Raw genomic sequence first — 23,757 nt, forward strand, 5'->3', positions numbered from 1 at the left:
AAACACTGGTTCACTTTTTGTCTTGTGTAAATCTAGCACCCAGCACAGTCCCAGCCTAGAACATAACAAGGAGTTTGTCTGTGTAGGCAGTAATACTGATTGAAAGCACGTGAACAAACCAAGACCTCGGAAAAAGGGATAGATTACCGAGAGATGACATTATCTTGTCTCTTTCATGTTATATTCTGGATGGGATGCACTTAAAAATTACTAGGGATTGAAAAATATTTGTGTTTGGATTATAGAGAGGATTTGTGTTGTATATTTGAATAATTATTCATCAGGGATCACATTTTTGATTCATTAAAAACAGTGCTCAGAAATTTTCAAGTCTGTTAAATTGTAATATAATTGTAATCAACTTATATATAAACTCATTATAATTAACTTGATTCATTTAACCTTTTTAGAGGAAAAAAGACAACTTCTATAGTATCTTGAGCAACAAACTTGTTCTAGTTAACTAGGGTACAGTTTGTTTTCCAAATATTTAATTTTTTTAACGTAGGGATAGTAACTACAACACATTTTCACACCGCCTAATGAAACACTGAGAATGTTAAGCATAAAAACATCAGCTCAAGGGGCCCGAGCAATTGAAATACTTAGCCAAATAAAACCGAAAAATCTGGCTTTGTTCAGTGTCCCCATTCCCCCGACCTCACAAAATAAACTGCCAACTAATTAAAGGCCAACACTTGAGTTATTCATGGTCCCAGGCGCATGTGATTTCAGCAAACCCTTTGAAAACAACATATTCTCTTTTTGTGTGGTGATTTCATTGTATTTTTTCCTTTCTCCTTTCTGTTTCTTTTAGGCCGTATTTGTGTGTTTCTGCAGAGTTTTGCACAGATTCTGTTCCCATGCAAACCGATGAGGGAGAAATATTGGAAGAAAGCTGCTCGGAGGTCAGTGAAGGGCTAAGAGGGTCAGTGGTTAAAGCGTCGCTCAGGACACCGAGGAGGTGTCTCTGAGGGAGGGGGAGGCATGAGAAGCAAGTGTTCTTCTGGTCGGCCGAGATGGACAGAGCACCTGTCATGTGCTAGTTGTCTTAAGAGTTATAGTCTCTCATCACCTCACCTGTAGCTTGCTAGTGTAGAAGGGGAACATGATGTATTTTAAATCATAATTTGTTTTGACAATTGTTTAAGATGTATTTCAAGTAAATTTTCATTGAAGAATGATCTGTTACCTTAAGAAATTACTTTGAGGTGAACTGTCTCTGACTCATAGACGTTAATCACCATGTAGCCCACTGTGTGCCCAAGACAAATTCCTGCCCCACCCTGGGGCTCAGTCTCTTCCTCTGTAAAATGAAGGGCCAGTTGGCCTAGATGTCCTCTGAGTTCCCTTCCACCTCCTGTAGCTGTCTGGTAGACTTTTTGATCAGGCCATATTATGGAGCACCTATCATTAGAAACGTCGATACCACACACTCGTTTTGCCAAGCCAGATGTCTAGACTGAAAAAAATAGTTTAGTTGAATGGAACAGTTTGGGGCTCCCTCCCTCCAAGCGCACATCCTCCAGGTTCCTCCAGTTGTTTGAGTAGACCTTCTACCTGCCTTTAGAGTCTTGCTTCCTTCTGGGGTTCTGCCTGCCAGGATCGTGGAATTGTTCCCTCCCTTTGAAGTGTTACCTGGGCTTCTCGGAAGCCAGGCTTTTCCTTCATTGTTAGAGGCTCTTTTGCTCCCCATGCCTTTGTTTTCTCTACCGAGGATGGCTGGCCAGGGGCAGCGCCTTTGCTGTTTTCTTCTAGATTGATCTTGGCTACACAATATTGGGAGTGACTCTGGAGGGTTTTTTAGGGCAGAGCTGGGTGGGGAGGAGGAGGTCAATTTGCAGCCATGGAGAGTGTCGGGGTCTTTCTCTTTAAGGAGATTTCCTAGAGAGAGTGAGCAAGACGAGACAAAAATGGCCTTTGGTCTCAGAGGACGCAGGCTCATACACTTCCTCTTGCACCTTCTACCAGTGGTGCCAAGCAGTCGCTTCACCTTTCTGGGCCTCAGTTTTCTCATCTTCAAAATGAAGGGTGTGGCCCCGATGGCCTCTGCAGTCTGCTTGTACGGTTACCGCATGGGTTCAGACCGTTATCTCTTTCTAACCTAGAATATTGTTAGAGTCTCCTGAGAGGTCTTTCTGCTTCTAGGCACCCTCTTTTTAATCAACTTCATTCTACCGTCACTCCCACCACCCACATTTATGAAAAAAAATCAATTTAAATTTCACACCGTTTAGTCGCGTCTGATTCTCCATGTCCCAATGAACCACGGCACGCCAGGCCCTTCCGTCCTCCCCTAGCTCTCAAAGTCTGGACAAGCTCACATTTGTTGTTTCCATGACATTATCTGTCCATCTCATCCTCTGCTCTCCCTTTTTTCTTTTGCCTTCAATCTTTCCTAATCTTTTTCAGTGAGTCCCATCTTCTCATTATGTGGCCAGAGTATTTAAGCTTCAACTTCAGTATTTGACCTTGCAGCGAATAGCCTGAATTAATTTCTTTAAGTATTGACTGATTAGATCTCCTTGCCTTCCAGAGGATTCTCAAAAGACGTCTCCAGCATCACAGTTCAAAAGCGTCAATAATGCCACTCTCTGCTTTCCTTATAGTCCAACTCTCATAGCCATATGTTGCTAGTGGAAAAAGCCATAGCTTCGATTATTCAGACCTTTGTCAGGAAGTTGATGTCTCTGTTTTTTCATATGCTGTCCAGATTTGCCATAGCTTTCATTACAATGAGCAAGCATCTTTTAATTTCATGGCTCCATTTGCCAGCTGTGGTGATCTTTGAGCCCGAAAATATAAAACCTGACCCTGCTTCCATTTCTTCTCCATCTGTTTGCCAGGAAATGATAAGACTAGTTGCCAAGGTCTTAGGTTTTTTTGATGTTAAGTTTCAAGCCAGCTTTTACACCCTCCTCTTTCACCCTCATCAAGGGGTTTCTCAATTCCCCTTCACTTTCTGCCCTCCGAGTGGTATCATCTGCACATCTGAGATTGTTGATATTTCTCCTGGAAACCTTGATTCCAGCTTTTGATTCATCCACCCTGGCTTTTCACATGATATACTCTGCAGTGTATGTTAAGTAAATAAAGTGACAGCGTACAGCCTTTTTGAACTCCTTTCCCAGTCTTAAACCAGTCTGTCGTTCCATGTTCAGTTCTAACTGTTGCTTTTTGGCCTACGTACAGGTTCCTCAGGGGACAAGGAAGATGATCTGGTCCTCCCGTCTCTTTGAAGACTTGGCATGTCTTGTTGTGATCCACACTATTATCCTAAATATGTAAAATCATTATTGTACCCTAATTTATCAGTTAATACGTAGAAAAAAGCAAAAGTAGCAAAGAGACTATAGTGATATATTTAAGAAGCATACTCACTATAACCAATTTGGGTTTCTATCAGGAACATATGGGTTTAATGTTAGGAAAAAGAATCTCAGGGGGGTGGGGTGGAAGAGACCTTCAGGGCCTCCCTCTGGTCCTGGCCATACCTGACTGAAAATCTCCAAAAAGGGAGCAGCTGTACACAGCTTCAAGCCTTTGCTTGAAGATCCCTGTTGGGAAACCTGCCATCTCCCAGACAGCCTGTGGGGCTGTTGGACAGCTCTGATGACTGACGAGGTACTTTGTTCTTCCATCAAGCCTATGTTTCCCTCTTTGTAACTTTCTATTATTTGGCCCTCTGGCATCATTCAGAGTAATGGCCTCCTTCTTCTGCATAGTAGCAGTCCTGACCTGTCTGGGGGTTATCGTGATCTCCCTCTTCTCATGTCTGTGCATCCCCAGTGACTTCAGTCCTTTGCCATATCGATCATTCCTCCCTTGTGTGGAGCGTGGATGTGAGCACTACCGCACGCCTGTAGTTGACACAGGCACTCACAGTGGCACTGTCATTCCCTTCCTTGTGGACACTGCTTCCCTTAGTGTCATTTACCATCAGCTGAGCTTTTTTGGCCGCTGTATCACAAAGTACAGTGTATTAATGATAAAAGCAATCAAAAGAGCTTGATCATCTTAAGAGACACAGAAAAAGCCTTTGACAGAATACGGTAATTTAAAAAGCACATAGATAAATGGATCTTTCCTTAAAATAAGATAAATAGTATTTATCTAAAACTAAGAGTAATTATTATTGGTAATGGATAAACATTAGAAGCCTTTTTAGTAGTATCAGGGGTAAAGCAAGGGTGTCCATTGTCATTTGTTGGCAAGAGGAAAGGACAAGATAGCAGGACAGAAAGGATAGAAAGCAGAGTGTCATTGAACTGGTTAGTCATAGAATCAAGACTGTCTGTGAAGGGAGGGAAATGAGGCCAGAAGACAGTTGAAGGATGAAGAAAATAAGAGAGATTGAGGGACTGGATGAAGACTGTGGTGAGGCTTGAGGAGGAGAGTCACAGGGACACCTGGAAGGATGGGAGAGTAGGATCAGACCTCTCCGTGCTCCAGGGTAAGAGCAAGACTCAGGAGGAGGAGAGCTGACATCTGTGTAGCCTTCTGGTACTGAAAAAGGGCTCTGCTTTGGTCCTCAAAATACTTCTGGAAAGGGAGATACTCCAATTTACAGATGAAGAAATTACAGTTTGGAGCGGTTCTATGCCTTGTCCCTCAAATAGTTAGTACTTGCACCCCTGTCTTTCCTGAGCCCCGAGTCTAGCTTGGGAGGCTCCGTCTACCACCCCGTAATGCCAGACCACAGGCACACCGTGTCAAGCCACAAGCTTTACTGTCATTTTTATTCAATTTTTTAACAAAAATAATTTTATGAAAGTTAATTGAAATTTTGTAAACTATTAAAATCGCAGAGACACTGTAGATTGTTTTACATTCCTGTGATGATGAAGAGTTTATGCAGGAGAGTGACCGGTCAGAGTAGTCTTTGCAGCCCAGCGGCTGGAAAGGGGAGCAGACTGTGGAGAAGACTCCGTTTTGCCTTTTCTTTTTTAAGGATGTAGAGAATTGTTGACAGTCTTTGAGCAGAAGAGGGGCATGTTTACACCTGCGTTTTAGCGTGACTGGTGGGGATGGGGTGGTCTGCAGAACATGTTGGGAGGGGTGGGGAAGAGGGTGGAAGCCAGAGGACCAAGTGGGAAGATAGTGCAGTGCTTGAGGGTATAGGAGAAGAGCAGGAGGCCAAAGAGGAAGGAACGCCATCAGCTTCCTCTTCATCCCAGAGACCCGAGGAGGCGTGTCGGGTACCAAGGGGCGATGTGAAAGAATAAGGCCTGAGACCAGAGACGGGCAGGAAGTAGAGGCAGCACAGGCGGCCCACGGGTCCCTGAAGGAAAAGAGAGGCAGGGGAGAGCTGTTCGGGAGGACGAAGAGTCTCCAGCAGGAAGTTTACAAGCAGCGGATAGTTCACCAAGGTCCTCCAGCCTGCTTCTGGCCTCTTCTTTCCCAGAGTGCCCCAGGTCTGCCCCCCAACGTCCTTACTTGAGAGAGCCCAGGCTGGTGTCGTGGGAGGCCGGGTGGGATTTAACTCACACCTCCTCACGTCCACCAGTGTCCTGACCTGTGGCCACCAATAACAGGAGGCCCGGGTCACAAAAGTCAGCGTTATCCCCAACAGCCCACCCCTTCCTCCTTGTAGCAAAAGTGAAGGGGGCCGGTCACATGGACCTCTCCCCACCGCCAGCCCATCTGTGTGGCTGGGACTCCTGTTTCTTTTGGCCAGAATGCATCTTGCCGTAGCTTAAATGAAGTAGTAATATGAGGACCCTGGTACTTTTGTTTTTCGACTTGTGCTAGACGTGGCACCGCCAAGATGGAGAGATGTGAGAAAGATAAGTGGTGAAATTGAGAGTACCTGGTAACTGCATTGACTCTGAGAGGTCGAGGAGAGCAGAGAGCCAGAGGTTATGCCAAGGTTTCAATCAGGGCAGTATGGGCAAATGATGGCACCACTGACAGAGGAAATAGAGGAGCCAAGAGGGACAGATGAGGGTGCCGTATCTGAGGGGAGGCAACGTGGGCCTGGGGCTGTGGCGAGACGGGGCTTTGGAAGGCACCATCTAAGCTTGGGCGTGCCACTGGATTCCGGAAGGAGAGGGGAGGACCAAGAGGGGGACCTCAGAGAGCACCTCCCTCCTGGAGCCCAGTGGCAAAGATCAGGGCAGCAGTCAGAAAGGAGAAGAGGCCAAGAGGGAGCAGGAGATCTGAGGGAGGAGAGAAGACAGACCCACAAGGTCCTTGTGGTCAGCAGGGAATGAGGCTGGAAAAAACAGACCCTTCTGTTATCTGGTAGACAAAGCTGGTGAGAGTCCGTCTGGCCTTCCCTGTTCTCAGTGATCTCATGCCTTTTCTCAAGGGTCACCTGTTCTTTCTGAGTGCATGGAAACCATCTGTTGAGCAGTCCTCTTTAGAATTCTCTTGGGAATGATCTAGTCATCTGAAGCACCCATATTCTTTAAAAATTGTTTTTCTTTTTAAAAATCAGATATTTTTTGGTTTGTTGACATCACTTCCCAATAATACCCCATCCCTAATGCCTTGGAACCCCTTCTTGTGATAACTAGAAACGGGCAGAACAGACTGACGTCCTGCACATAACTTATCCCCTTCCCAGCAGCCCCGCCTTTGCTTTTGCGTGGTTTGCCCTGAGAACAGAAATCTGATGAACACTGCTGCTCTTGCTCCTGGAACAGGCCTGACAATCAGCTCACCTCTGGCTGGACTTGGAGGCCTGGTGAAGCCTTCCCGGCCACTCTTTTCTGTCCAGGGGCATGGCAGCTTTTTCAGTACAAGGGGGTTGTGTTGTATCCTCAGTCGACCCCTTGCCACATAGTGAGTAAGTGCTCAGTGGCTGCTTGAGTTCCTCCTGACAGCGTACAAAGCATTCCACAGTTGCAGCCCACCTTCCTTCGAAGCGCAGGAAGACCGATTTCATTGTCAGCCCTGGAGAATCGAGTTTGCTCATTGCATTCATCTGAATGCTTGTCTTTTGGTGGTGTTTTGCTTTAGGTTGTTGTGGTTGGGGACCCGCATTCTTTTCCTTCCTGAGCGGTGGAACGACCCTTTCTGTTTCCTGTCTTACAGCGCCTCTTTCGTTCTTCTTAGCTCTTCGGAGATGGCTGACACCAAGTTGGCCGTGGAATCTCCAACTCAGGCAGGTCAGTGAGGTGTTCTCTGCCTCCTCCCTTTTCTTGGGCTTCAGGTACCCCTTCGAAGTTTTTGTTCCATTCCCTTCGGTTTACAGATGATTCTCTTCTCCTCAACGACATACACTGGTCGCCCCCTGCAGCACTTCTTTCCCCGGCTTGGCGTTCTTGTTTCCAGCGTGGCTATTTTCGGCACCTTCGGTGTTCTCTTTACAAGCCTCAGCTTGTTCTGCCTTTTAGCTTTCCCAAGGATGTCCATTCCCTTCTTTGCTGTTTGTTCTTTTTTCTTGCTCTTGTCTCATCTTGTGTACATTTTCTTTTGTCACATGAGCTCATTGGTAACAGCATTTGGCTCTTTAGATTTTCTTGTTTATTAAAATTATTCACAATTTTCTTGTCTTTTTAATTTTCTTCATTAGTATCTTTTATTTTCACCTTACCTACATTTCCCAGTATTTCCCTTCTCCTCCTCCCCGAGAGCCACATCTCATAACCAGAATTTTAAAAGAGAGGGAGGAAAACAGGTTAGCCAAACTAAGCCATCCAGTATAAGGTGTAATGCCCCTCCCGCAGAGAAGGGAGGGGGCTGCATCCTCACATTGCTTCCTCCTGGGCCAAACTCACTCGAATGACACAGGAATCACTTTCAGCAGTTTGATTCCTATTCTTTCCATTTACGTTGGTGTAATCCTTCTTTCTTCTTTTCCTGGTTGTGCTTACTTTACTTCTGTGATACACAAGTCTCCCTCAGTTTCTTTGTAGTTGTCATTCATCGTTTCCCCTTCTCTTTGCATGTCTTATGGGCATTTCAAACTCAACGTGTCCAAAACAGAACTCGGGATCTTTCCCTGAAAATCTTTTCTTCTTCCTGGCCTTGACCATCGTGACAGTCATCACCCTTCCACTCACCTAGGCCCACAACTGACTTCCTCAGTTAAACTCACTTCCCATAACCAGTCTTTTGTCAAATTTTGTTGTTTCTGCCTTCACAACATTTTTATATCCATCCCCTTCTTGCTATTCATACAGCCAACATCTTAGTACAGGCCTTTATCACTTCTCATCTGGATTAGTGCAGGTTTTCTTTTTAATTTTATATATATGTATATATGTATGTATGTATGTATATTTGCAGTCAGCAAAAACATCCTTCTCTCCCTCTCATATTAACCTTTCGCAGAATTGAGAATGAAACAAAGATAAAACCTTTGTTACAAATATGTATCGTCGAGCAAGACAAATTTAGTCATTGGCCAGGTCCAAAAAAAATTATGATCTCATTCTGTACTCTGAGTTCTTCATCTTTCTTCCTTCCTTCCCTCCCTTTTTTTCCCTCTTTCTCTCTTTTTCTTCTGTCCTTCCTCCCTCTTCTCTTTTCCATTCTCTCTTTTTCCCTTCCCTTCTCTCCTTCTCTTCTTTCTTGCTTCATTCAATTTTATTTCCAGTTCCCAGTTGTCTCCCTACTCCCCTCTCTCTCACCCACTGAGAAGAGAGGAAAACAAAAACCATTAAATAGTTGTATAGTAATGCAAAACAAATTCTCACATTAACCATGTCTAAAAAAAGAGAAAGAGAAGAAAATAGGCCTCTGTCTGCAGTCCACCAGCTTTCCAGCAAAAAGTAGGGAACATGTTTCTTTAAGTTCTCTGGAATCTTGGTTGGTCATTACACTGATAAAAGTCCCTAAGTTTTTCAGTTATGTTTATCTTTTTGATATTATTGTAGAAATTGTACACTGTAGAAATTGGTCTCCTGGGTCTACTCACTTCACTTTGCATCAGTTCATATAAATCTGCCCAGGTTTCTCTGAAACCTCCCTCTTCATTTCTTCTAGCACAACAGCATTCAGTCAATCTGTGTACCATAACGTGTTCAGCTAGTCCCCATTTGATAGACACCCTCTCAGATTCTCCTTCTTTTCCACCTGAAAAAGAGGTATACATATTTTAGAAGACTCTTAGTTAGAATTTGTTTTGCTTAGGACTGATTCCTTCCTTAATCTACCCCCACCCCCTACCGCCCCACTAATTCCTCCTTCCCTTTTCTCCTTTTACCTTTCTATTTTCCTGTTGAGTAAAATGTGTTTCCATGCCCATCTGTGTGTGTGTGTGCTCGCACACATGCATGTGTTCTTCTCTTCTTTAACCATTCAGATGAGAGTATAGCTAGAGCATCAGCTGCTTCACCCCACCCCCACCCCCACCATCCTCTCCTCTTCATTTGTATTGATATCTAGTGGCCCACTCGGATTAGGTGAGATAATTTTTCCTAATGTTTTTCTTTCCCTTCTCCACCTTAGGGATTCTTCTTCCCTTCTCTTTCTATTCTTAAGATCGTCAAAACATAACAGAAACACTACCAGGCCTTCTTTAATTAAATTCCCTCTTAGTGGGCCCTGGTGTGGGTCTGGGACTTCCTCTTCCCTTGGGCATTGGCGTGCTCTGCTCAGCCATGCTCCTGGCCAGCCCTGCTTTTGTGTCCTTGACTTCTCTGTCTGTCTCTCTGTGCCTGCCTGGACTGGACAAATGATTCACTGCAACTTTTTCTTGGATTTTCCTATCAAGATTCAGTCTGGTATGTGTTCTGGATCTATTTGAAAGAATTTTGGTATAGGATGGAGTGGGTCCCTGCTGTACTTAACTGCTATTCTCCCATCTTAGCTCCTCTTCCCAGTAATTTTCTAATCAGGCTTCCCACTCCAATCCATCTTCTACTTAGCAGCCAAAATTATTTTGCTAAAGTGTAGGTCTTACTTAATAAACTCCAGGTTCCAATATAAACTCCTCTGTTGGGCATTTAAAGCCCTACACCCCGGCTCCTTCCTATTGTTCCAGTCTTACTACACTTACTCCTCTGCACACGCTCTGTGATACAGGCTGTGCTGCATCCTCTGACTTGCCCTGGCTGTCCCTCATGCCTCAAACGCTCTACCTCTTCTTCTCCAACTCTGGGAGCCCCTGGGTTCCTTCAAGACTCACCTCAGATTCCTTTGTATCCACCCTTTCTTTCTCGCCATTGTCCCCTTACCTCTGAGATTACCTCATTTGGCCAGTATATGTCTTACATGTGCCCAGTGGTTGACATTTTGTGTCTCCCGTGAGGATGGGAGTTCTTGGAGGTCAGAAACCTCCTTTTTTGCCTTTCTTTGTAGCCTTAGTGCCTAACCCAGTGCCTGGCAAATGGAAGTGGGTAATAAATGCAGGTTGAACTTTGCCTTTGGAACTCTGATCATTGCAGTTACTTGCCATGATTGCAGAGGAATGCTGAAGCAGCCCTTTACTTCTTGTTAGAGAAGTCATGGACTCGAGATGTGGAATGAAACATAGAGTTTTTGGATATGGCTAATGTGGGAATTTGTTTTGCTTGACTCTACATTTCTATGCAGGGATTTGGGTTTTCTTTTTTTTAAAATGGGAGAAGGGAGCTGGAAGAGAGAGAAAATGATTGCTTATTAATTGAAAAGAAATTAAATAAAAACAAAAAAATTATTGTTGACCAACTGACTGATATTCATATACCATAATCTGTTTGTCTGCCTATGTACGGATACTGACCTTGTTTCCAGTTCTTGGCCTCTATAAAAAGTACTGCTATAAATATTTTGATGTATATAGGAACTTTCTTTTTATCATTGAACTCTTTGGAACTGATGCCTCACAGTCCATTTTAGTCACTTTCTTAGCATAACTCCACATTATTTTGCAGAATGGTTAGGCTAATTTATATTTCTACCAGTAGTACATGAGTGTGTCTACCTTTCCACCAACCCTCTGACGTTGGCTCTTCACGTCTTTGGTCCTCTTGGCCAGTTTGCTGGGGGCGAGGTGAAGCCCCACATTGTTTTGGTGTGTATTTCTCTTAATATCAGTGAGTTATATTTTAACATGATCTTTAATAGCTTGTCCTTCTTTTGAGGATTGTTTATATCTTTTAACCACTTGTCTCCTGGGGGATGCCCAGCTGTGTATATAGCTATGTGCATTGGGGATATCACACCCTTCCTTATCAAAGATATTTGATAGAAAGATTTTTTTTCTTACTCAACCACTTTCCTCCTTATCCTTGTTCATTATTTTGTTGAGTCACTCACAATTTTGTTGTCAGAAATTAATTCTTAAGAATTATCTCATCCTTCTTTGAGTAATTTTTTTGTCTTAGATTCAGAAGCCCTGGGACCACACCTCTCTTTTATCAGAACATTTGGAATATATTTCCATTGAGGAAGCATGTCAGACTGTGTAATTTTCCACCCCCTTAGCATCACATCATCTAGGATGACATGGTTGAACATAGCACTTATTCGTGTAAAAAGTTTGGAAAAAAAAAAACCTACCCTAAACACAGCCTTGACACTACATCTTCAGTATGACCAAAAGCGTATATTGATTCAGTCCATAAGTATGTATTAATGCCTGATGTATGCTAGGCACTATATTCAGCTCTGGCAATTGAGGCAAAAGCCCAACAGTCCTTTCCCTCGAAGAGTTTATATTCCAACAGGTGGGGAAGACAACATGTGCATATGTGATAGAGGAATCAGTAGAGCTCTCTTCCTGGAGAAGGTGGTGCGTAAGCTGAGTCTTGAAGGAATTCCTGAGCTAGCAAGAGGCAGAGATGAGAGGGGTAGGGGTGTTCCAAGCATGAGGGCCAACCAGTGCAAAGTTTTGGAGATGGGAAACGGAGAGTGGATGACGGGCACGGCATGCAAGCTGCTCCAGATGCTGGAGTCATCTGCACAGAGATAGCCATTGAGCCCATGAGGAGAAGAGAAAAGAGTGTCTCAGACAGAGCCTTTGGGTGCACTCAGTGGGCAGGCATCTTTTCTGATGCCCCAGAAAAGGAAGGGCATGGAGGACTGGGAGGAGCATTGTCACAGATACCCCGAGAAGAGAGAACACACCAGTGACCAGAGGAGTGGTCAGGTGGAACCTAGACTGAAGAAAGGCAGTCAGATTGGGTCGTGCAGAGATCTCTGGAGAGCTGCCAGATGGCAGGGGGCTCGGACAACAGTGAGAGGAAGGATGCAGAGGAGTTTTACAGAGAAAGGAAAGACAGGGGCAGCTGGGTGGCGCAGTGGATAGAGCACCGGCCCTGGATTCAGGAGGACCTGAGTTCAAATCCAGCCTCAGACATATAACACTTACTAGCTGTGTGACCCTGGGCACAACAACCACCCCCCCCCAAAAAAAATAAAAAAAACAGAGAAAGGAAAGACAGAGAACAGCGTCTAGCAGGGAGGGTAGGGTTTTTAATTATCAGAGGGGCTTTCTTTCTCTCTCTTTTTTTTTAAAGGCAATTGGGGTTAAGTGACTTGCCCAGGGTCACACAGCTAGTATGTGTTAAGTGTTTGGTCTGAGGCCAGATTTGAACTCAGGTCCTCCTGACTTCAGGGCCGGTACTCTATCCACTGTGCCACCTAGCTGCCCCAGTTATCAGAGGGGCTTGAGTGTGTTGTGGGCATCAGGGAAGGAACCAGGATATAGGGAAAGACTGAGCATTAGAGAGACCCAGAGGGGCTGAATGGGGGCAGTCTTCTGGAGAAGGTGGGAGTGGAAGGGATCAAAGGCCCAGTGTGGAAGGGCTGGCCTTGACATGGAGAAAGGTCATCTTCTTTGAGAGTGAAGTCCTGGAGGAAGTGGTGGAGACAGGGTCTAGGCTGGGAGAAGAAGAGGCAGCTTGTGGTAGATGGCCTGGATTTTCTCAGTAAGGTAGGTGAGGTTGTTGCCTGGGACTATGTGAGCAGAGTGTGCAGGGGGAGGCTTAGGCAGAGAAGGCTTGGATCTGCTCTGGTGGTGAAAGGGCCTGACTCAGAAGGCAGTGGAAACTTTGATGGATAAGGAAATGCAGACGGGTGTAGAGAGAGGGTGTTCTTTTCTCTAGGCTTTGTTTTAGAAGTGCTCGCCAGCCGTAGCAGTATAAGAAGAAATATCCAAAGTGTAGACTGCTCCCTATCCTCTCAGACAAGTCTTCCCAGGTTTCTTTGAAACCTTCCCCTTCATTATTTCTTAAGGCACGATATAGTATTTTCAGTACATTAAGATATGGTAATTTATTCATCCATTTCTTGAATGATGGGTACTACCTTAGTTTCCAGTTCTTTGCCACCATAAAAAAGAACTGCTATAAATATTTGTGTATACATGGGTCCTTTTTCTTTGATCTCTTTGGGGTGTAGACCTAGTAACAGTATTGCTGGGTCAAGAAATATGCATGGTTCAGTGATTTTTCTGAATCTTACTTAAAATTACTACAAAATTTATAGAGAATTTGAGGGTCAGCCTACAAAGGCACTTAAAAGGGGTGTGTGTGTGTGTGTGTGTGTGTGTGTGTGTGTGTGTATAAACTATAAAGCCCTCTTTACAGGAATAAAAGCATTAAAGAATTGTGGATTTACTGATTATGTTTAGGTCATGCCAACATAATGAAAATGTCGATGTGACCTAAATTAGCTGACAAATTTAGTGTTATACCAGTTAGATTTCTTGAGGGATTCTTTTTTGAACTAGACACAGTGACCACATTTGGTAGAATCAAAGTCAAGAGTCTCAAGGGGAATAGTGGAAAAGGCTTGAACAAAGAGGGCATAGGCTTACCAGGCCTAAAACTGTACTATATAGCGGTGGTCACCAAACTCTGGTACCAGTAAAAATAAAAAAGGAGATCAGCAAGAAACAGAAACACCCAGAAACAGTAGCCTGGTGATTGTGAAGTCCATAAATTAGGGGGCGCGGCACGTCGCTCTGACGCTTCTCAGCTGGTTAACCAAGGGTATGTCTAAATTTCTCTGAGTCTGATTCCTCAACCATAAAGTGGGTTGGTCAGCCCTGTGGTATCTCCTCCTCACAGGGTGGTTGTGAGGCTCACATGAGCTCGTGTCTGCAAGTATCTGTTGTTAGCGTGGTGTCTGTTGGAAGTTGCTGGTCTTCTGACCTAGGTGGTAGCAGCTTGGATACGTATCTGGGGGTGACAGGTGGGGGCAAAATCCACGATGAGGCTCCAGTTTGAGAGGGAAAAGAGGACTGAGGGCTTGTGGATGAGGAAAAGCTTTGTCTTCCATGAGAGAGCGAGACCAAGTACTAGGATGGATCGAGCACAGAACAGCCATCACGGAAAGAAAGGCGATGGATTGTCGTGGGCAAGAGCATGGTGGTTATTGATGCAGAAAGCATAGAAGAAGCAACTGCCTTGTCTGTGTGCAGCCAAACCACTGGCCAGTAAAACTCGGCCTCCGATTGATTAGAAGGGAGAACAAGTGAGAAGGCGCTGAGCAGCAGCAGTAGCTTCAGCCTGACCTAGTCAAAGGAACTGTCAGTGCTGAGAAATGGAAAAGAGGCAAAGATGGCTTGGGGTGGAGCTTTTGTAGGAAATGATGATACAGTAGTTTTTGCAGTGAGGCGACTAAAGGAGCCCAGTACCCACCTCCCCCGGCAAGCCCGCCAGGCCCTTCTCAGGCTTCCTGCCCCAGGACCTGACAGTCTTGTGGCCAGCACTTCGCAGGGCCACAGATCTGGAAGTGGAGGCGACCTCAGAGGCCGGTGAATCCAGCCCTCTTGGGTCCTCCCACTCCAGAGTCCAGACTGTTTTGTGCAAGATGATGAATTCAGTAGATCAGTGGATGCATGTACTTGGAATAAGCACTTACGGATGGATGAGGGGAGAAGACGGTTCCCATAAAGAAGCACAGTACAAAATAGGTCCACAGAAATCATTAGCGTTTCCACACAGCAGCAGCCCTAGGAAGGTCCTAGAATTACAGAGCAGGAGGAGGGCAGGGTGGGCTGCAACTGGAAAAGTGCATGGTTTTCCTCAGAGTTCCAGGCTGCCTCCTGGCACAGAGCCACCTGATGTTCTCTTTATCGTGATGTGACCCCGTGATTTCTGACTAGACCTGGCTGCTGCTGAACAAAGAACAGTGAAGGATACATGGGGGAAGCCAGTAGGTTGTGCACAAGTGGTGTGGCGTGTCCCCAGGCATGATCAGATGGAGGCTCTGAGGCCTGTGGTTCTATCCGTTGGCATGGAGGGGACGTGCTCATGCCACTCCTACAGCAGAAGCAGGGCTTGAAGCCGGGCTGTCCTGGCCATGAGGCTGACCCTGCCACCGCTCCACCCTCTCCATGCTCTCCATGCTCTCCTTTTTTTCCAGGTTGAGAATAGTGCCTGAATCTGAGGCTCTTCTTTATTACCTCGTGAACTATTTCAGGGAAAGAAATTTTGTTTGTTTCCATAAAGCCCTATTTACTGATGACCAAAGATGTCTTCTAAAGCAGCTGAGTGTCCAGTCTTTTCATGGAGCTGTGATCACCCAGGAAAGGTTACCTTGAGGGGACGAGAACCACTGGCATCTGAAATAGGAGAGTCAGACAGAATGTTGGAGTGGGAAGAACACTGGCGCGTTAGGGTTCAGGGTCCAGCTCCGCCATTAACCTGACGTTTCCTCTTGGACGAGCCATCAGACCTCTCCGTGCCAGTGTTTTCATCTGTAAAATGGGCAAAGGGTTGGATTAGATTAGCTCTAGGGTGCCTTCTGACTCCACTTTCTACGTTCTAGGAAGTATACAGTGAAATGACCAAATTGTAACATGAAGCATTGGCCCACTTTGGAGGTGATAATACATGACCTGTGATGCTTGCCTTGGCAGGTGGGACATGAAGATTTGGTAATGGAAGGGCATGGCAAGACTCCGCCTCCTGGTGAAGAAAGCCAACAGTGAGTCATGGTTTATTTTGTGAAAGCGTCTTGTGACACATTTTTGAAATGCGATTGTTAAGTCTATGAAAAGCGTGTTTGGGGGGGCTGGATGTGGGGGGAGTGTTTGTGTTGGTGAGTGCTCACCAGTGGCAGGGAGTGAGTGTGTTTGTATTTACGGGCCTGCTAACCTGCACAAGGGAGAAAGCTGAGTTTTTCCCATGGTTGACTAACCAGAATTGGTATTGTGTTTTAGCGAGGACTTCATGGATCAGAGTGTTCTAACCTGAGCCCATGAACTTTGGTTTAGATTACGGGTAGAAATAGAAAACAGTGTGCCGTTTTCACCAGACATGCCTGTGTGAAACCAGTCACCTGAGGAGGTGTTGGAAGAGCACTTCCTGAAATTCTGTTCCGCTTAGTTATGTGGCAAGGCTAATCTTTGTCTTAATAATAAGACATTTACAATGAAAAGGAATCAGTATTAGAAGTGGTACCATTTCTCTTAGATAGCATTTAGTGCAATTCTTGGCATCCCTTCTGTCTGTGGAACAATTTGGCTTTAGAAAGAAGAGGGGAGCCCAGGGCGGTCTATTTTCTATGACAGGTGAGGTTTTCCCTAGTTAAAATTGTAAGAAATTCTACAGCAGAACAAACTGATACTTTTGTGGAAGAATAGTTAAGATTATTTCCAGAGGCCTGAAGTCACTACCATATGTTTCTGTTCAAATGGATGCTCTGAACAGTTTTTCTAATTTGTAGAATTTGCGGAAAGTCTTTCAAGAGAGGTCCTTCTCATCTCCAGGTTAGTTTTGTTCTGTAGTGCTCATCTATGGGAGGTTAGTTTTACCTTGTTTTCTGACACTCTTTAAGAAAGAAGCACAGTCTGCTTCTACAGAAAATTCATTCCATGGAATTGGTTCTTTTTCTTGTGAGTAGAAACCTGGATCTCTTCACAGCTTTAGCTTTCTAAATGACATTCTGAATCAATCCCAGTTTTGTTCATATCCTGTCAGATGCACCTAGGTAGGGTCTTGCATCCATGGTGGTCTGATAGAATTAATGAAATTCTAAGCCAGGGTAACAGAGGGAATAATTGAGCCCTGTTAGAACTGAAGCAGATGTAGGAAATATTCAAGTTATTCTAATTTCTTCCTCCATTCCCTCCCTGTGCACTTTACGTCATAGAGTGATCATAACCCCCACCCCCAAAAGTCATATTCTTTGAGGCTGTTAAGATCCCAAAGACTGGACTCTGGGCCCCAAGTACCAGTTGCTGTGAGATCTGCTGCTGAGGGGTCGGGAAATGCCTCAAGTGATCCCCACTCATTAGAGCCACGTTTCCCACATGCAGTTTGTCTGTCAAGGCCACTGAAGGGTTAAGTGCTGTTGTGTTTGTTTGTGCATCAGTGCTGGACTGACCTTCAGGGTGAGGCCTAGCTGAGGTCTCAGATGAACCGCAGGCCTCTATCCTGGTGATGCCCACACGGTAGAATCAGAGTATGTATGTTAACAGACCGCATTGGCCTGCACAGAGAAGGTGCCCTAGGAAAGACTTGACTTTTGAGATGCAAGAGATTGTTTAGTGCCTTTTTGGACATTTGTCATTGATGTTGACGGAATTTCAGCCCATGTGGGATTGCAGGTTTAGGGGAGAAGGCAGAGGGGTGCTGCTTTTTTGCTTCATAAAAATCCTTTTTTATTTGTTTCGTGTAAAATGCTAAGAGGCCAGCTATGATTTAGAATTACTGCTTTCAAATTGTTTTACTTAGTATTTGTCTTCTGTGATCATTCTCTGATTACTCCTCTCTAAGATCTACCCCAGAAAAATCAAGCAAGCTGAGTTTATTACCATATAATTACTTCATTAAAATCTATAGCTTTAATCACATGGTATATAGAACACAGACGCAATTGTAACAACGAATACTGCTTTCAAGAAGGGGGAGCAGAAATTGTCTTCGAAGTTGTCTGAGCCTCCTCACTGAAGGTCGGGTCAAGAGGTTTATTCACAGCATTTCTTTGGCTGGGTGTTAGCTGGGCAGAGCACTTGGGTGAATGAAGGGGGTGATTTCGAACCTAAAGGTCAGCCTAGCTAGTTACCAGGTGACTTTGGGTCCCTGGTCCTCCCCTTTTCCAGGCTTAGAGCGGCCGGGAGCTCAGCCACCCGGCTGTCTGTTCTCCTTGTCTGGGCCCTGTCCTAGTTCACTTCATCTGCTAGGGGCAGGGCTTTGTATGGATTTGGATTTGGACTGACTGTCCTTTCTCTGGTGAATACTGATTGTTCTTTACCTGGCTTCTTTTTGAAATGTCTATTTTCTTAATAGCTTTTGTTATTTACCAAATTTACGGGACAGGGACCGTGCTTTCCTTAGTAGAGGAAACCCCTCTTCCCAGTCCCAGAGGCCAGTTCGCTCCTGCTCTCTAGTTTACTGTTTGCAAAGATTTTGCCCCAGCCCTGAGAAAGGTTAGTAGATTTTCCCACTGTCAGCTAGCTGGTAGGTATTGAACAACTTGAACCCTGCTCTTCCTTTTTCCTGAGGCCTCTCTTAGTAAAACAAATCTTAATTCCGGGGGTAAATCTCGCGTGAGTTAACTACTACTAATTATATAGTGTTGTCCCCGAGGCCGTGGTCTCCTCTGATTTCACTGTCTAAGGAGAATCTGTTCAGAATTTGAATGGACGTGCTACCTGAAAGGAAAGCTCCAGAAAGTTTTACGAGGCTGATTCAGAAAGAAGAATTGAGCCTGACACCGAGCCCAGGTCTTCGGACCCACGTGCAGTAGGGGGGACTTATGGTTTTAGTTCCTGTTTGGGATTTGAGTTCACTCTGATTTCATGGTAGAATTCTGTGCTAATTACGTTCTTCCTAACTTAGAGGTCTGCAATAAGAAAATGCCCATAGCAAAACCCAACCCGAAGGCCAGCCTTGCCCACTCTTCTGACTCTGGGGTGATCCCAGCCTCCTGTGCTCCCCCTCAGCACTTCACCTGCCCCTCGCTTCTCTCTGCGAGTAGCTTGACGTCACTGACGCGCCCTCTGCGTCTCCCGGGCATCGGTTCTGATTTGGTTTTGCGTCGTCTTGGCTTAGTTTCGTCCTTGCTCCTGGTGGCCGGTGCTGACACCTGGCCTGTGGAGAGAAGGCCTTAACCCCTTGTTCTTATTACCGATTGGCTCGCCTTCCATTTCCAAGATGCTCCTGTTTGTGTCCAGAGCATCTGTGGTCATTAGTGCGCTGCAGCCTACCTCTGGATCTTCGGGCCACAGGCCTAGAGCTGGCAGGGTGCAGGGGGCCCCTAATCCAGGCTTCTCAGTGGAGAGCTGAGGAATCGGAGGCCCTGTGAAGCAGGCGGTGAGTCGGCCAAGGGCACGCAGGGCTCAGCCTCAGCCTCATACCTTCGCTGAGCCCTGGTGCTCACTGAGTTTGTGGTTCTTTGGGCACAGTGGTATTCTGTGATTTGAGGCCGTACGGTACCATTGAGGCAGTCTGGGCAGGTTGAGGTTTCTGTGGGGAGTAGCTTAAGATGTTACAAAAGACATGCGCCATTTCCCCAACGTGCAGTACAGTTTGCAAGCATCTATTAAGGACTCGAGTGGTGTGGGCATACAAAGAAATGCACAAACAGTTCCTGCCTTCCAGGAGCCCTCGTTCTGACGGGGGAGACAGATAGCTTTTAAGTTAAGATATACAGAGAAGGTGCACACCGTTGATGTTAGTAGGATTTGAACTCAGGTCTTCCCGCCTCCAGGCCCAGAGCTCTAGCCACTGTGCCAACTAGTTGACTATTAGAGAACTAGCTGCCTCCTGTGGCATTCATCCCATTCCCAGTTTGCACACTTTCTCTCATGCCTAAATGCACAGATTAATGTTTTCCTGTTTCTTGAACAAGGGGCTGTGGAGCTACCTCATGAGATGGGCACTGATCTTGGTAGAATGCAGTGTCACACAGAGTGCACGTGTATATAGTCTGGGTACTCCAAGACAGGCCAGGCCAGACCAATGACTGAGTGAGTCGGACGTGTCCCCGGCGGGGTTAAGGGAGGCTTCTTGAGGATCCCAGGATCGGGGACTTTGAGTTGGTAGGGAGCTCCGAGGTCTCCCAGCCCAGCCCCCTGCTTCCTAGGTGAAGAGGCTGAGCCCGGAAGGAGGGAAGTGATTTGCCCGAGGAGCAGGCGTCTGAAGAGGCGTGATCCTGCCTGGCTGCCCGCTGGGCTGCCTCTCCCTCCCCCGTCCTTTCTCCTGTACTTTCTCTGGGCAAGATGAGGGATCATGGAGCAGGCTGCAGTGTGTGGTCATTAAAGATGCAGTGCTCTTCTCTTATTCCTTGGCCTAGACTCCACATCTCGCTGCCTCCCCTTCCTTTGATGTGCTTTCCCAGAGTGCCCCAGGCAACCAGGAGCATTCCTTCCAGGGGAGTCTTGTGTCTCTGAATGTCTGTACCACTCACTTAATCCAGTTCAGTTCAACAAACATTAAGCTCCTACTGTGTGCAAGACACTGGGCTAGCTTACATGGATCCCAAGGCAGATACTGCCTTTGAAAAGGTAGTCCTTGCCTACATTCTCCTGAGGGATTACAGCATGTGGCTGCTGTTCAGTCGTGTCCAACTCTTTGTTGACCCCACTTGGAGTTTTCTTGGCAGAAATACTGTAGTGGTTTGCCATTTCCAGATGAGGAAACTGAGGCAAACAGGGTTGACTTGCACAAGGTCACACAGCTAGGAAGTATCTGAGGCTGGATTTGAACTCAGGCAGAAGAGTCTTCCTGACTCCAGGCCCTGCTCTCTATCCACTGTGCCCCCTACCTGCCTCCAACACCACGAAAACAAATAAGTAAATAGAAGGAGACCACTTTTATGAAGAGTGATGTAGTGCTTGGGTTAATTTTTGCTTCTTTTGTGATATCTTCAGGTTTTAAGCCACTTTAGTTCTTCCTACTCTCTCTCTCCTTTAGGTCCATTCTCAACTCCTAAATTCCCCGCTCTTAGTTCTAGGAGGCCCCTTGACCTGACCAACTCCTCCCCCATCAGTGCCCTTATCCTAAGAGAAGCTCTTCCTTGGGTTTCTGTTCCCTTCGTCTCCAAATCCCGCTCTGTTGGCCTGTGTTTCATATCTCTTTGTCTCCTGTAGACTTGAAGTTATCTCTTCAAGGCAGAAATTATTCTTTTGATCCAGTTTTATACTGTGTTTCCCAGATACTTCCTAGATACAATCGTACCTGAATTATTTCTGATTCACTACTTTCATCTACATCATTATACCCAGAGTATATTAACATTCCAAGCCCTGGGAAGCAGCATCGTGGGGAGCGGCCCACTGGCAGCTTCCACAAAGAGAGCTGTGGCTTGCAAGCTTTATTTTTTCCTCCTCGTTTTCAGCTACTTTGGACATTAGAGCCGGAAGAGATGTCAGAGGCCTTCAGGTCCAACTTCTTCTTGTTATGGGGAGGAAATGGAGGCCCAGAGACCCCCGAGGGAAGGGATGTGGACGACCATAGGATGTTGAGCTGATAAGGGCCTTTGAGGCCGTCAGCACCAGGCCCCTTGTTTACTAATGACTGCAGTGCCAGCCTCATAGACTCCAGTCCAGGGCCCCTTTCCACTGTCCATGGTGCTCGTGGTGCTTAGGCATGGGCTCTTCATTTGTGGTCACTGCAGAGTCTTCATTAGTAAACCAGGCAGCCTAGCCAGGGAATTATCAGAGGCTTAGGGGAATCTCCACAGGTGGGAAGTAGTGCTCTGTTCTAGCCCAGTTTTGTAGGTGAATATGTTAATTTTTCATTTAAAGCAATAACAGAGAGTAGTTAAGTACATGCTGCCTGCATCTGAAAAGTAAAGTTAAAAATACTTTTATTACACATTTTGTTAAAGAGTAAGTCATGTCTCCTGATGGAGTCTGACATGGACAACGTAGCTTAAAAGGTGACTTTTAGGTTTTTGGTTTGTTTTGTGGTAACTTTGGTTTCTTTAAAACCACTTTCACGGGGTCAGCTAGGTGGTGAAGTGAATAGAGCTCTGGCCTTGGAGTCAGGAGGACCTGAGTTTGAATCCAGCCTCAGACACTTAACACTTACTAGCTATGTGACCCTGGGCAAGTCACTTAACCCTTATTGCCTCACCCCCCCCCAAAATAATAAATAATTAAACAAATAAAAGAATTAATTAAGTATGTTTCATTTGGGTATAACATACACTCTCCCTACATGATACATATAATAACACCCTTAAAATATGCACATGTACCCAAAATAGCTAAATTATAACAAAATTAGCATAATGATTTACAAATGTAACATTCTATTTCTTAACGGAAAGGAAAAATGCTCCACCATCAGTCACCTGTAAACAGTATTGGTCATTATATTAGAGCAGATCTGCACAACTTGGCAGTAGGAAGGGGCCAAAATTAAAATCGACTAAACTTTTTCAGGCCACAGACAGGTTTTGAGCGGCTCACTTTCCAAGTAAAGGTAGAATTGATGATTAAAGTAGTTTGCCAGTAACCCATATTTTAAAAAGGGAAATGTTAATTATATAGTTATTACTTAAGATTTTTATTTATCATGAAATCACATTAAAGTTTTAAAAAATTACTTTGCTAGGCAGTACGAGTTTTAATACATTTTTCAGGTTTTCTTGCCACTTACATTTAGTAACAACCAAAAACAGTGAAAAGATACATCTCTCGCTCCTCTCAGACTAGAGACTAGACGGTTGGTTGCTGCGGGTCACATGACCAACTGGAGAGCGTGTGCAGTGGCAGCCATCCACCTAGTTCCGCGACGGGCACAACAGGGACTAGTGGAAGGTGGGTTCAGTGGGGCTTGGACAAAGCACTCATCACATCTCTACTTTCTTTTACAACCTTTACATTTTTCATGGGTCATCCAAAACTCTGTGGTGGGCCTCATCTGTCCTGAGGGCTGTGTGTTGTACAGGTATCTATTAGACTCACGATCATAGTTTTGTAAAATGTTTTGGAAAACCTGAAATGGAATTGTAGTGAACACCTACAGTACCTGTTTCAGATCTTTTCCCTCTCCTCAATTTGTCAATCCCTGTTACACACACACACACACACACACACACACACACACACACACGCACGTGCGCTCTTTCTCTCTGTCTCTCTGTTTCTCTCTCTGTCTCTCTCTCTCTCTCTCTCTCTCTCTCTCTCTCTCTCTCTCTCTCTCTCTCTCTCTCTCTTTCTCTCTCGCGCATGCGGGCACACATTCCTGCCCTTCTGATAACCTTCATTTTCTACTTCACTGACAGAGAGAAGGCCTTAGGGGCTCCTTTGATCCTCTTCCTTAGCACCTCCAAGTGTTTCTGTGGGGGAGCTCTCTTCCTCTTCTCTCACCTGCTTCCTTGATCCCATTCCCCACCCTCCACTTCTTTGGGACCAACTTTCATCAATTTCTCCCTGGAAACCTGCTTATTTTCCGCTCAGATTTCTGTGACCAGTACCACTTCTAGTCAGTCACCCGTTCTCCTAACCCACTTTTCCTAGTGGTTCTGTAAAGGGTGACCTTTGTCTTTTCCTTTCTGTTTCTTCCATTACCATCCTTCTGTCCTGTTACAACTCTTGGTTCCTAAAAGTTGTAGTCACCTCTATTCCCTTCTCCCCACATCAATCCAATGTACTGATCGCTGATGGATGAATCTTTTTTAAGCGTAGATCTATTTGTGTTATTCCTATTATTCAGTGACTCCCATTGGCTTCCCAGTTGAGCTTGACATTCAGGACCTGCCACAATCATGCCCCTTCTCAGCCTTATCTCCTGTCACTCTCTCTCCCTCATATGATGATACACTCAGGCCAAATTGTACTAATGGATGTTTCCTAAATTTTCTAGTCTCTGCTCTTTTTTTCCTTGCCCAATTCCATATACTTTTCCCCTTATGCCAAGTTGTTGACTTCCTGCCTGTCTTTCAAGGTTTGAATCCATTTAGCTTCCTTTGTGAAAC

At 45.4% G+C, this 23,757-nt stretch overlaps 1 protein-coding gene across 1 annotated transcript in view; it reads left to right on the plus strand.

The window, feature by feature from the left end:
* The window catches only part of TNRC6B (trinucleotide repeat containing adaptor 6B), a 225,325-nt gene that overhangs the window by 43,164 nt on the left and 158,404 nt on the right, over positions 1 to 23,757 (plus strand). The window contains 2 exon segments of the mRNA XM_078147524.1: positions 818 to 908; positions 15,743 to 15,810. Of these exon segments, the coding sequence (XP_078003650.1) occupies positions 864 to 908; positions 15,743 to 15,810 (113 nt within the window). The 5' untranslated portion in view covers positions 818 to 863.

The sequence above is a fragment of the Phascolarctos cinereus genome, unplaced genomic scaffold (genome assembly GCF_003287225.1).
Source record: "Phascolarctos cinereus isolate Bilbo 61053 unplaced genomic scaffold, phaCin_HiC Scaffold_1;HRSCAF=81, whole genome shotgun sequence".
Taxonomy (NCBI): domain Eukaryota; kingdom Metazoa; phylum Chordata; class Mammalia; order Diprotodontia; family Phascolarctidae; genus Phascolarctos; species Phascolarctos cinereus.